Genomic DNA, 14,609 nt, shown 5'->3' with positions numbered 1-14,609 from the left:
GATTGTGTCGTTTAGACTGAGATATCAACCCCTACAAGACCTGCAGTACCTACCCAAATGGATAGTGAAAGAAATGGGCAAGCTGATTCTCAGGTATCTGAGATAGAATACACTGATGACTCCTTGAGACAACTCTGTACAACCAAGGATACACCTGCTTGCGTTACAGTTATGTAGTCTGTGGTCAAATCAGCTTATTCTCTTGTATTTGTCTGATACTTTACATATGCATCTTGTTTCGTTTTCGGTATATAAAAATATTAATTCTCAAAATGTTTTACATATCCGCATGTACTTTTCAAAATAATGTGCAACAGCAGCTCATCTACGATATACAAAATAAGTTATATATATTATATGTTTTATATACATGCATTGTAAAAATGTATATATATGTATTATATATGTTGTAAAAATTTATTATATCTATTATAAAAAAGATATCAAATATATCATAAAAAGTATATTATAAATACCAAATATATTTTCAAAAGATACTAAATATTATTTATATTATATAATTTCCATTATATTTATATTAAAGATAGTATTTATGTATATTATATATAGTTGTTATATATAATATGTATGTTGTATGTAATACATATAACATATATATTAGGTATATTATATTTTTTTATATATATATATGTATATTATAACTGGTATTTTGTGCATGTAATCCATAGAGCTTTGCCTTCAACCTGCACAACTAGGCTGCCAATTGGCTCAGTCGAGCTCATCAAAAGAAAAGGATGTTTTGACGGTTTGATGCCACATACTCACATAGTGTCCACTGTATTCTTAGCTGTATCCACTGCATTCTTAGCATGGGTGATTGATTTATTGATAGACAGAATGAACTGATTACCATAAAATTAAACAGTAACTCATACAAATTGTGATTTGTCCAAGCTATATTACAAACAACATAGACAAATAATACAGGAGACCATTAACCTTGCTAAACATAAAAAATGTAAACAACCAAAATTCATAGTTGCTGGCTTTAAACTATATAAGGTAGGATAAATAATAGAGAGCAGTTTGAATAATAAACCCTGTACTTACTTATACTATGGAACAGATCTACCAGTCCAACAGATAATAAGCCCAACATATAGTCGATCATCTACTTACCATAAAAAATAAAAAGAAAATGCTGAAAGTTTGTATAACATTTAAAAAAAATCAACATTAATTACTAATAGCAAAAGTGAGTGACAGTCTGCAGAAAATATTTTCATCAACCTCTGAGTAGTAGCTGAGAAAGAGGACATCACTGGGATTGAAAAGGGAAGCTAAAATATCATCCAAAAATGTCTGAACTGTGAAACTGAAGTTGTGGCAGCTGTGATATATTGACACTAATGTCAAAACTTACAACATGGTCCCAGTGTCAGCAACTATATGGATACCATTATGCATTGAATCTAATGCTAGCTAAAGTATACACGCAGGATCCAATTTAAAAAATAATGAAAAATTATAAAATTGGAATGAAACAAGAATAAGAAAATATTTGGTAAAATCTGTGGGAATACCAAAGCGAACTGATTGCTCATGCGTAAAGTAGATGTTCTATAATCGGCAGCACCTTATCACGCTGACTCGCGTCTCACAGCCCAGCGCATTTAGGAGGAATTAGGGTGGAGTTAAGAATGGGAGTCCAGTCAGTGGCAGGATATCCCATTCCTCCTTTGCCGGCAGGAGCAAATGCATTCCAAAAAATGGCAGCGGTAACTAGGACGATGTAGATGATAAGGGATATGTAGAAGAGGTAAGTTTCCCATGGCTTCTTTTCAATATTCTTCAGAACTGGAATACCGAGGAGGAGGCCTGAAAGAGACAGAAGAAAGTAACAACAATAAGAAAGGGCGGCCTGGCAAAGATGATAATAAAAGGTATGGGTTGGATAAAAGGTTTGATACAGTGGAACCTCTGCTTACGAAATTAATTCGTTTTGTAAATAAAGAATTTTGTAAGCTGAAACCCATTTTACCATATAAATGCTGTAATCCGTTCCAAGCATCCACAAAACTTGGATATAATATTTGTATAAATTATGAATACACGTAAAGGTCAAAACCTGTAATAAATAGATGCTAGAATTATATAAATAGATAATAGAAAGAAATAGCACATATGGAAATAAGAAAGGCCAGAAAAGTAATGACTATAACTACAAATGACGTGTTTACTTTTGGTGCCGATCTTTAAGACAGGGGTAATTGAAGACAGTGGGGAAACAGGAGGACCGCATTCTGAACAGGTGGGTGTTGTATTGTTTACTCTTTTCTCAGAATAAATGCTTTTAAGAACATAAGTAGGAAGATTTATTTACAGTGCCACAAACTATGCTATCAGACATATAACACAGAAGTTGAATTGCTAAAAACAAAAATTGTCCTACTCCGTATGTGATATATGATAACTCCAAATTATACGGCGAATGACACCAAAACACTTGTCATTTACTGACTTTTGTGAAAAGTGAGTGAGATTAAGTGAGAAGCGTTGCATGTCGTGTCCACGAGAGGTAAACAGGCTAAAAATACAAAATAAACAGATCAAAATTTTCATAAGTCAAAGCGCATCTTCTACTAAAAAGCTTTTCATAACTTGAACATTACGTATGTGTAATCCTTTGGTACAATTCACTTTAGTTGGTTTTGTCACAATTTAAATCTGTAGTGTAATGAGCCCCAAGTGTATAGAGAATGCCACCCAACAATAGCAAACCTGTCTCATTAGATAAATCTATGCTAGCTATGGCATGTCTATAAGAAAATGGAATTTAATAAAAGAAAACACTTGTGGCCACTCTTGCCTGTAATGATGCCAGTACAAAAGATGCTAATACAACGTGGTTCTGATAGAGAACACCATGATTTACTCATGTTGCAACGTTTAAATGCAACCACACAAGAAAATATTAAATTATAAAACATATAAATTTGTGGCAGAGAAGGAAAGGGACAGCCAAACCTGTAAGCATGCCTCCAATGTGTGCTGCTATGCCAACATTCTCACTCTCACTGGCCATCCAGTACTTGTTATAGATGGCCACGCCCGTGTCTGTGCCAGCTGAAAGCAGGTAAACAGAGGCTAATAATTAAGACATTTTTATAAGCTACATGAAACAGCCTCTTAGACTAATGAGCGCAGGTACAATTGCTGAGAAAGCTCTTGTGCACAATGATATACCAGCTACTGAAACCACATTTACCTACCAAATAGATGATAATCGAAACAATTGCTTGTTATATGGTTGAGCTTGACACATTTTAGTGTGATCGAACAATATGATATCTTGTTTGCTTATCTTAAACTTTTAAATTCTAAAATATTATAAAAATAAATAATATTAAACATGCAAAAGAGAATAATGTACTCGCGCCTCCCACCTGCTAGCATAAACTGAACACTAATTTCTACATCTAAAACGTTAGACGCAAAAATATGAACACTTGTGTTTGCGTGAGAGCCAAGCCGATGATCCACACCCACCTATGACAATGATGAAGGTAAGCCGCACTGGTGCGCTTAACAGAAATCTTAATGGCTTCGCTTTTAGCCAGTCAATCTGCATTTCCTGCCAGTTCTGAAACCGCCAAAATTTAAAACATTCAGCATGACGTAGTGTTATAACATTGCTGATAGTGAAACACGTGAGAATAAAAAAAAATCAGGAAACAAATGAACAAGACAAGTAAGGGGAAAATATGTAAGCCATGAACAGCGATGTCCTCATGGCTAGATGAGAAGAGAAAAGACAACTCCTACCATGACAACATTGGCAATGTGAGCAGCGGCAATAGAGTAGGCGCCACCGCTAGCCCCTGCTAAATAAGAATAGCTGTCAAACACCGAGTGTGCGAGGGAACCAGTTATGGCTCCTCCACCATAAATTAGAAGAATCCTCCACCAACCGTGCACCATCTCTAGTGGTATTCCGAGAACTAACTGGAATCCGAGATTCACAATCAAATGCATGTATCTATAAAAGCACACGGTGAACAATTAGTTGACTAGCAAAAACAAACTCCTTCAACTGTTGTAAAAACAACCAAGTACTTAAAGATTAACTACCACCAAATTTTGGTAGATTTCATCAAAAAGTATCCGTATTTTTTATCATTTGTGATTGTTTTTGATGTTTGAGGTGATCTGACTGTCAGGATGTTTCAAGATTAAAATCAACAAAACTTGATCTCGGTTAAAACACTAAGATCAAGCGAAAGTGCGATGACATCTATAGTTGACATCTATAGTTGACATCTATAGTTGACATCTATAGTTGCCATCTATAGTTGACATCTATAGTTGACATCTATAGTTGACATCTATAGTTGACATCTATAGTTGACATCTATAGTTGCAAGAAGACCAACAGAATACACGAACACAATAGCCAATATCAACTATAGCAACGATAGCGATTAGTGACATCCTTTCGCACGAATTTTTCTTCTGAGCATTTCAATCGCGATCAAGTTTTGTCAATTTTAATATTGAAACATATTGGCAGTAGATCATCTCAAACATAAAAAAAACTTCCCAAGTGATAGAAAAATATCGATGCTTTCTGATGAACTATATAAAATTTTTGTGCGATCACATCTTTAACCCCGATGCACGAAAGCTGTTCCCTGAAAAAGAGTGATTTGATCAAGAAGTGGTAACACAAAACATGGCTGTGCTGTCAGAGTATAGCAAGTAGTACTTGTTGTAGAAAGTGACGAGTCGTATGAACATGCTATATACTTATTGTGTTCAACATACTGTGTACAGCTGCATGCAGTTAGTCACAACGCTTCTAAATCTAGTATAAAACGATATAAAGCATAAAGCATACTCTGCTAGCATAAAGTATTTCAATTCATCTAAACATTTGAATTGAATATGCTTAAATCTAAAGCATAGAAGTTAAGGCTTCAGATGACAATCAACTTTGTAAATCTCACATACTTACAGCAAGACAAGTGCTGTACTTGTGAGTGATGTACTTGTCATGTGACGTACTCGTTATGCGCCGTACTCGCTACGTCGTACTTGTCCAGTGTCGTACTTACCATGTGTCATACTCGCAATGTGTTGTACTTGTCCAGTGTCGTGCTTGTCAAGTGCCATACTTGACAAGCACGACACTTGACAAGCACGACACATGGCAAGTACCTCACTCACAGGTACGACACATGGCAACTACATCACTCAAAAAGTACGACATTCAGCATGTACAACGGGTATGGTAAGCCTCACATTTTTTAGACATACATCAGTGGTATGAGTTGGTTGACATAAATATAAGTAATTGAAATAAAACTATAAAATAAATTGTGTAAAATGTGAATACTGTAGTTATCTAGAGAGTCAAATTGTTCACAGTTAATATTACAGTATTACCTAATAGATACTCATGCTGAACAAACACAAATAACACAAACGCTTTGAAATAAAATATTATAAAGTGATATACAATATACAAATAACAATGTTTTACTGCAAAATACAATGCATTATTTTGTAATATAAAGCTACTCCAAGATACTGGTTTGATATTCTGTAAGTTTTGCTTTATTAGCTAAATGTTGGGCTCTAGATACCAAGATGCAAATCTTTACTTATAATGAGAGCTGTATTTATGCAAAACGGCGGTTGAAGGTTGGGAAATAGAAACCTTTGAAGATTTGAACCCTCTCCATTCGGCCTAGCCACCTGACAAGTTACTACCTGCAGATATCGTTTGCCTTCCAGGATTTTATAATTACTAGTACAGTCAATTCTGTGAGCAGTGAGTGATCAGCATGTGTAATAACTATGTACATAATTATTCCACAATGCTGCAAGGTGGTTGTGTGGGTAGATGGTAGTGCACCTGGCTGATAGGCCACATATCAGAGATCGATTCCCGTGTGATGCTTTTTTCCTAACTTTCTAACCTCTTAGAGTGACTGCAGACATACCATATTTCTTATTAGAGCAAAGACTGTGAATATACTTATTCTCTGTGCTTTATTGTCACATCTGGCGATCTCTCACAGGACTTGAGAATGCCAGAATGTAATTATAAAAAAGCATTAGTACTTAACAACTAAGCTCTAAGGAATGGCCATGTGGACAGCGCACACCTTTTTCCACCAAGTTCATACTACCCTTGATTGAAGTACACGCATACAATTTTATCCTATAAACAAGTACTTGTACTGGCAATATATTTGTTATGAAAGACACAAATCAGAAGATACATCAGAGAAAACTTTAATGAATGCTGCAGGACATCGGATCCTTTTTGATTTGTAACTGAAAAGCACCCAACTCCATGCCTCATGCCTGATAATTTATTTAGAAGTTGAATTATAAACCTAAGGCTATGCAATGATTGAGTGCATTACTCCATGCCATTTCAACATCTCATGCAAGAAATCACACTATTTTTGAACATAGTACTACTGAACTAAAATGCAAACCCACCCAACATGCAGAGCTGCGTATGTTAGAAAGCGCCATGCTTCATATCTCCTTCCAGGATTGTATATGAGTGGAGACCATGTTGATATTCCATTTGTAGCATCAACCAGACAACCTTTGCTTCTCAGCACTACCACGTAGTAAACAAAGCACCCCACCTGTCATAGTACAGTATGCCACCGTGAGCAACTTGTCATAGGAATATACTTGAATATATTCCTTGCCATAAGAAGTCACTATGCACCACTTGCCACAACCTGTCACAATATGCCACTGACCATTAGTATACGCATCACTCACTAAATGAAACCGATTGAACACACCCTCGCTAACAACTATGACTGCCACTGATTTTTACTAGCCTCAAACAAGCCAAAAGGCACACAGTACAGATATTATGGCACACAAGAGTTCAACAGAAAGTCTGAAACAAAAGAAGCCAAACAACGAGAAAGGACTGAAGATACACTAGAAAAAAATAGTAGAGAAAGAAGACAACTCTTCAAGTGAATAACCACAGACTTGAGTCTTACCCTTCCCTGTGCAAGTAGCTGGTAACTATAGAAACATGAATACTTTAGTTTTTTATTTCTGAAGGTAACATGGACACGCATAGCAATAGCAGGAAGGCTGGGGCAAATATTACTGATTTGTAACCTTTGTAGTAAATTCCATAAATGCATTAGATAGATATGAACAAGCTGTAGGTGTGCATGCCATGCCAATGGTATGGTAATGCATTGCATTACCATACCATTGGCATGGCTTGCATTATGGTATAGTAATGCCATTGGCCAAAGGCATACGTTTGTATGATTGAAACTACAATTATTAGGTGTGTCTCCATAATATACCGTCTAAGAATTTGATTAGCAATGTTCATACATAACCATAAATCACATGTTGATCAATAGGCAGCCAATGTAATGGTACGCATATCCTTAAACTCTCATTCTTGCCAATGATGCTACTAATAGGATCCATAGCCTATTCTAAAGTTCCTAGTCCACTTTATGGGTAAAAGGGAAAATTATTACCATATACAAGCAAAATTGAACCTTCTAGATTTTACAAACCTTGTAGAATTCACGTGCATCATAGTTCAACTTGATGCATGATGTCGTGCAATGACAAGCACTCAAGTAGTATTAAACGAATGTTCATGTAACGAGAAGGTGGCGGCTTTAAAAACTGCTTGTGATGAGCATTAGTGGCTTGCATGGATCTTAGCAGGTGATTACTTTGACTTGAAACATATTGGAAGTTAGAAGAATTATGGTAAACTATTCTATTAGCAAGTAAATAGATAGCAAGTAGAGGGCATAGATTAATGACAGCACCAACATAAAGAAAAGAAAACAACCGCATTAAACATATTTTTAGCCAATAAATTGGTAATTAAGAAAGATTTTACCTACATTAACTTTTACACTAAAAATATTTTCTATTGAGCATGAAGTAAATTTTTTTATCAAATAAAAAAATCTCTGAGCAGGAGATAGAGGTCTCTACTAAAAATAACGATGAACAGTAGCTCACCATTGTTACCATACAAAAGTAACCCTAGTACTTGCGGCTTACCCAAACCTAACTGCTATGTTCCTGGCTATTGTCAGTACACTATCATCCAAATATTTGTCATAATGATATCACACAAGCCTTGCACTTTGAGCAGTTTACTACCGCAATGTAATCATAATGATAACAGACCAGTAGTTCGTACATAAGAATTTCACCCACAGTCGTGCTGCTATACTGATGCTTAGCTGCTATTTACAATTATTTGCACTGCTGACTCATGTAATCAGAGCGGCAGCAATTCATCTGCTGCCAAATCTCTATTTCTGAGCTATGATGGTAATGTCAACTACCTCGATAAGGCTGATGATGATGAGCAGTAAGGGCGGAGGCTTGCATGAGTAATGCGTTATATACTCTTTCTGCTTGCTGTGTGGCAGCGCTGTCGCTGTAAACTCGAGTAAGAATCGCTCAAAATGAGAGAAGTTTTCGAGATTAAACCTTTCATGCTCTGCAAGCATCTGGAAAAAAACGATAGTAAAGCTATAATGGCATTTCTGAAATCAAAGTGTGATAGACCTGTGAAATTGTAAAGAGATTATTGTAATGACCAGTGCATCTTTAGCTAAGATAAATATACCTGGCTATGGTTCTTATTTTATTAAACTAACAATCCTTTCAAGTAATACTTGAGATATTATTAAACATAGGCCAAAGTCCAAGTCATTTGGTACCTCCAGGATTATTCTAGGTTCACCAATCTAATAGCATAGCAGAGATTATCAAGTAGCAATACTTTCTCTCTCTGAAGTCGTATGTATACCAAGCTTTTAAATTTTCAGAAAATGCCAAAAAAAATTAATGATCGTTTCATGTTAGCCATATGTTACAACTCAAGTTAAAGCAGTCTACCAAGAGATACTAACAGTATTCTATCCCAGCTAGCAGTACTTTACTAGTTGAATCTGTGACATGAAGTATGAAATTAGCTGAAGATGAACTTGCAACAGAACATTTCCATTGTACTTCGCATACCGGATGCGTTTATAAGAGTTGCTTAACAAATCACTTCTGAATCAAATGAATTGCTCAATTCAATTAGGATTGTTTCTCTTACCAGCCTATGACATCATGTTTTGAATGATTCGTCTCTAGGTTTAACTGTAATATATACGTCTAAGTAAGTCACAATTTGATATCTCTACATTGTCAAACAACCACTGTTTTACCAGGTTAGTAAATTCCTTGAAGCTGATGAGCCCATCATTGTTATCATCATACATGTTGAGCAGAAGAGAGAGTTTGGTAGTTGGCATGCTGCTGATATCAGAGTCTGTGATAAAGTCAATCAGGCTCTTCAAAGGAATACCTTCCTTTCGATTCTACGAGCATGCATTGACAGCATCGTTAGAGTACAGAATTTTACACATCGAAAAAATAAATCTTGTCAAAAATTTAAAGTTATCAATTCAAAATTGAAAAAAATTAAGAACTATTAAATTTTAAAAGTATTAATTTAAGATTATTATTTCAGCTGCACTGAATGGCTAGGTGCTAAGGCAGAGGTTAGAATAGAAGTGTGTTATGGTGCAAGCAGCATATACAGCTTGAGTGAACATATTACTGGTAAAGCATAATTATAGGAATTTGGCCACTGGTTGGTTTGCTTGTAAACTGACAGGGTTCAATTTTCAACTGATGTCAAAAATGGAACTTATGTCAGATTATTGTCAAAGCAACCCAACCCGTAGATTTCAACTGCTGACCAATGCACATACATGTAGCTGGATTCACCTTACCAAAACTATAGTTTATCGACCCCATTTAACCTAGAGTAAGTAACAACTTAAATATCATATCACAGAATAAGAATGAGTGTACAGCACGCACGGAATACCTAGTTAGAGCATAAAACAATGTGTAAGACTACAAATGTCATTCTTATTTAGTTAAGCATATTTGTGCCATTCTATGTTCAACTTACATATTGATACAATTCAACTTGATATATAACTTATATATCTGTTAAAAACAAAGGTTGACTCACCTCACCAAATATGGGCTGGAACCGCTGCAAATGACAAAAGAAATATTGAGATTTCACAATAAAATGAGTATTGTAAGGTATTATTTCTGAAAAATTGGATTTAAATTTCTGAAAAAGATGAAAAGCTTTAACATGCCAATCCAAGATATCCAATTTAAAATATCCAACTACTTTACCGTGAGAAAACATTCAGAGCAAGACTTGCTAAAACTCTTCCACTTGAAACGTGAGGCCATGATAAGAGGCTATAAAGACAAACTAGCTGAATCCCTAGCTTTGCATGGGTAATAAAAAAAGTTTTTGCACAGAAAATCATCAGTTATTTACCGTCTAACTTTTAAATGAATGTGTTTGTTTATTTCTGTGTGTGCTATAAGTTTCATTAAATTCATGCTAATTATTCATATATTTATAGCATTTTGGAAGTCTGGGTACACATTATTTTTCTAGTAAAATCTTTCTTTTAGTAAATTAGTTCAAGCAGGCTGGCTGAAGCGTTTGTATTTTAATTAATTGCCAGTAAAGATTGGCAAATGTTATAAGTATGGGCACAAGTAACTCATTGTACCGCAAATAGGCTTAGTGGTTAGCTCGCCTGTCTACAAAACTGAAGGTTCCGAGTTCGATACCAGTGTGCAGCGGATTTTTTTTTCCTATAAGTTTATCACTACAACTGGACACATGAATGACAGACAGACAAACACCAAGATTTATATATATAGATGTAAGTTAAGAGGTGATATATATATCTAATTAAAGAAATCTAAAAGGCCCTGTGTTTGTGTTTAAAAAAGGGTGCTTTTTAAAGCCTAGAGAATGACTCATAAGTTAGCATTCAATCAATTAAACAAGTAAATTTATCAATTTAAGCTAAACAGGAAATAACTTTTGAAATGAGTGTTCAAATAATAAAAAGCTGACTTAGCCAATAGACAGAGTTTCAATATAAAATTTTGTTTACAGAAGCAAGGGTAGGGTATTCATTGTTGTGCAATATTTAAAAGTGTACCTTACTATTAAGCTGTGAACATGTGAAAAAAATCCTTTGAATTTCAGGATCAACATCTTAAAACCTGTCAGAAGATAAGTTTTGACTAAAGAACGGGTGTTAAAAATCTGGTGAAACGAACCAGAACAAAGAGTGTAGGTTAAAATATCATGTAATTAATAAAATGATTACTCAATTGAATAGAGTTAAACACCTAATATTATTTCTCGTATTTTTCATTGAGACCACAATATGAAATAAAGAGTAGAATCTGCTAGGCTATCAGATGGAAGTCATCCCACATGACAGGAAGTCTTAAGAATAGTTCATCGTCAGGAGGATGAAGTAGACACCTCCAGATTTCCATGCTGAAAGTTTTCGGAGAAGACTTCAAGATCTTTGTAAAGAACAAAAAGACCAAGAGCAGGAGAGAGAAAGACAAGAAGATCCTAACTAGAAGATCGTAGTTACCGTTGAAGGTTCAAAGGAATCTTCTCAGAAGGTTGGGCAGCTCTTGCTTAAAAAGAAGCGTAAGCTGGAAAAGCTTAAGGAACAATTGGCTGGGAGAGAAAAAGCCATAGAAGATGAATGCGTGGAGGGAATGAGAAAAATCTTGGAGGTACCCAAAACTCCTACTCGGAAGATACCTAAGACCTCTACTCAAAATGCTCCAGCAACAAGTTTCTTCTGCCACATCATAACTGCAAAACAGCTAGGAAGAGTTCATGGTGCTAAACGAGTGACACCCTGGCACTAGGGATATAAGAACTGTTGTCCCTCGAAGAGTGTACCTCTGCTAAACAGATCGCTCTTATAAACAAAAGAAAACTGTTGTAATGTTGTTTATATGTTCAGAAATGCCTTGCCTATGCTAACTCTAACTATGCTGAGTATTTAGACTAAGTGTTTAGGACTTGAAGTCATGAGATGGGAGGGCCAGAAGCACGGGAGGATTGAAGAACGACCACTGAAGGGAGGGGAAGGACTTCTAAAGGCTATCGACTCTCTTTACAAAATTATGCTAACTCAACCGTAGGAGATCGCTACTAACACCTCAAGTGAGAACACTACACAAATAAGCTTAACTAAGCATAATACAAAACAGTCAGCACTTTGCTCATTTAGAACAGTTTAATGTTAGATAGTAAATGTATTCACTATAGTAAAATGACTATTATTGTATTACCCAACATTGATAACCACACAATTAATGAACTCTTTATAAATACTCGTCATTCTTTAACTAACAAAAGTAGTATTGTATACAACTTTAAAAAAAATTGTCAACTCGTTGGCTTTTAGCCTAACTCTAATCACCTACATACAAAAATGTGCCATATAGTAAATGTGAACCTATATAACCATAACGCAAGTTATAAGCAAGCTACCATACGTTCTGTACACCATATTTTAAAATTGTACAAGTAACGATTGATAATTAACAGTTGTTATACTTCATCAAAGCGTGCTATTACCTCTTCTAATATTTTCTTTATGTCGGCATTTCGTCGTCTGGATTTCCTATCTAAAGTAGTCATTTCCATTTTAAAATCGATATTAATGTTTTAAAACTGCTGCCAAATGTTTTCAAAGAACGATAATCCTCAGTTGTAAACACGTATTTGACAGACCCTGAAAAAAGTAAAAGCAAACTCCAGATGGAAGTTCCCATTTATATATGCAGCAATTGTAAAACAATTAGCACTGTATCTAAGGAATGTAGATTGAAGGCAGTGAGGCTGCCCACGGTTTTTACAGAAGCCGCTCCTAAATTAAATGACCTTTCTATGAAAGGTTCGTTGGTTATTAATAAAAAATGTGGACAATTACAGCTTCGTTGGCTGACGGTCACTAAGGCGAAACATTACATATGGAAAACGCTTACACGGCGAAACGTTTACAGAAAGTCGTGATACTTTCGCTACTGAATTAAAACCATAAAGCGACCAGCAACCATAGAGCTGTATTTTTGCCTTCACGTTTGGTGACGAAGGCCATCTTTCTTCGGGTGAAAGTAGTTTGCAACAGTCCAACAGTCCAACAGTCCAACAGTTCTAACAATAGTCAAACCAAATTATGAAAAGTTGAGCAATATTTGATAATAGGCCCACCTAAAGTGTTGAAAGCCTGCTTGCAAAATTAAAATAACTAAAAGTATAGAAAAAATTACAGAGATGGATCAATGATATACAGCCCCCCAATGATGATATAATTGATCAATGATATACAATCAATGATATATCAATCAATGATATACAGCCCCCAATCAATGATATACAGCCTTGGGGGCTGTATATCATTGGATGGATTGATCTAACTGCTGATATGGATTGCTGATGCAGCCATTCGATGAGGTTCAGTTTTTCTAACTTGCTAACCGTGTGACCAACAAGCAATGGATGGTTAGCCCATTTAGGTAGATAAAGTGCCCACTGAACAAATTTGCTATGCATGAGAGTGGACTAATCAGGGCCCACTTAATCTTATTGTTGGAAGGACCATGTTGCCATTTTAGACAGTTTCATGTATTTGTTCTCTGTTTGTTTTAGCTTTGTTTCCAGATTCAGGAAGCTTAAATGACTTCAATACATGTATAGATAACATCCTAGATAATGCAAAATGTGTCTAATCGGCATTGCAAAAATCCATTATTTTCATCTGCATTCCGGTCACAATATTTAGAAGTGGTTTTACTGATATTGCTGCCATTTTATTATTATTATTTACTATTATATGGTATCACATCTTTATAAAAAGTTTTTTTTTCAATGTTGCATTTAAAATTTTAGCTATATCAAGCCTTCAATGTACTGAACTCTAAAAGTCAGTTTGGGACAGATTTCAAAAGACCAGTGACACCCGATAACCATGAGAGCTTGAACAACATATATGACAAGTTCTCTGAATACCATCGGAGTATCAAAGATTGTGCTCACAAACCATTGCATACATCCAAACATTAAACAGTTTTTGTAGGATTTATATGCACCTTCAAAGCTGTGTTGATGCTTTCAAATGATCTTTTTAAAGAAGGCTGACATATTTGTCTACCTTCAGAATTTCTCAAGACTAATGAAACATTATTTTTTAAAGTCCGTAGGCTGGGTGACCACAATGATAACCTGAATGCTTCTAGTTTTAGGTCAGCTTTGCGTAAATTGCTTTTTAAGCAATCGGTTGCCTCTTTTGCCATTGCTAATGTGTCATACTGCGGTTCAACCTCGAGTTTGTTTGCTTTTCATTGGTGCAAGCTTAAATCTCCTGCATTGATGGTAATAAATGAGTTCCATGAAACTTTCATAGAATCGCTTTCGAGTTTCAATCTCCAAAAGCACAACATTCTAAAGTAGATCGCTGGCTATATGGTTAAAAGTTTAAAAGGCCAAGTGGTGTGAAAAAATTTCACTCAGCATTTAGCTGATCAACCTGCTGCTGTATTTGGGGACAATGAAAGTGTGTCTACTTTCACTTTAACGCAATCTTTGAACGCCAAGAATCGTTACAAGTTGATTTCGCCAACCGATCTGGTTGTGCATCTAATAACACGATGTGAGCAGTTGTTCACACAGTACAACTCAAAAGACT

At 35.5% G+C, this 14,609-nt stretch overlaps 1 protein-coding gene across 2 annotated transcripts; it reads right to left on the bottom strand.

Moving 5' to 3' along the window:
- Nucleotides 1-822: 822 nt before the first annotated feature.
- On the bottom strand, nucleotides 823-12,695 carry LOC137399547 (rhomboid-related protein 2-like). 2 transcript variants are annotated; one of them, XM_068085711.1, is made up of 10 exons: nucleotides 12,500-12,695; nucleotides 10,037-10,060; nucleotides 9,219-9,371; nucleotides 8,343-8,510; nucleotides 6,475-6,629; nucleotides 3,787-4,000; nucleotides 3,511-3,604; nucleotides 2,989-3,087; nucleotides 1,598-1,839; nucleotides 823-1,301 (listed from the first exon to the last, which is right to left on the bottom strand). In XM_068085711.1, the coding sequence occupies exons 1-9, from the start codon at nucleotides 12,566-12,568 to the stop codon at nucleotides 1,619-1,621; spliced, it is 1,197 nt and encodes a 398-aa protein (XP_067941812.1). In that variant the 5' UTR covers nucleotides 12,569-12,695; the 3' UTR covers nucleotides 823-1,301; nucleotides 1,598-1,618. The 2 variants fall into 2 exon arrangements, with proteins under 2 accessions (XP_067941812.1, XP_067941811.1); XM_068085710.1 differs by having other exon boundaries at nucleotides 823-1,839.
- Nucleotides 12,696-14,609: the final 1,914 nt, after the last annotated feature.

This window comes from Watersipora subatra, chromosome 7 (assembly GCF_963576615.1).
Source record: "Watersipora subatra chromosome 7, tzWatSuba1.1, whole genome shotgun sequence".
In the NCBI taxonomy this organism is placed as follows: domain Eukaryota; kingdom Metazoa; phylum Bryozoa; class Gymnolaemata; order Cheilostomatida; family Watersiporidae; genus Watersipora; species Watersipora subatra.
The sequence above is the reverse complement of the archived record's forward strand: the minus strand, read 5'-3'. Positions and strand labels throughout refer to the sequence as shown.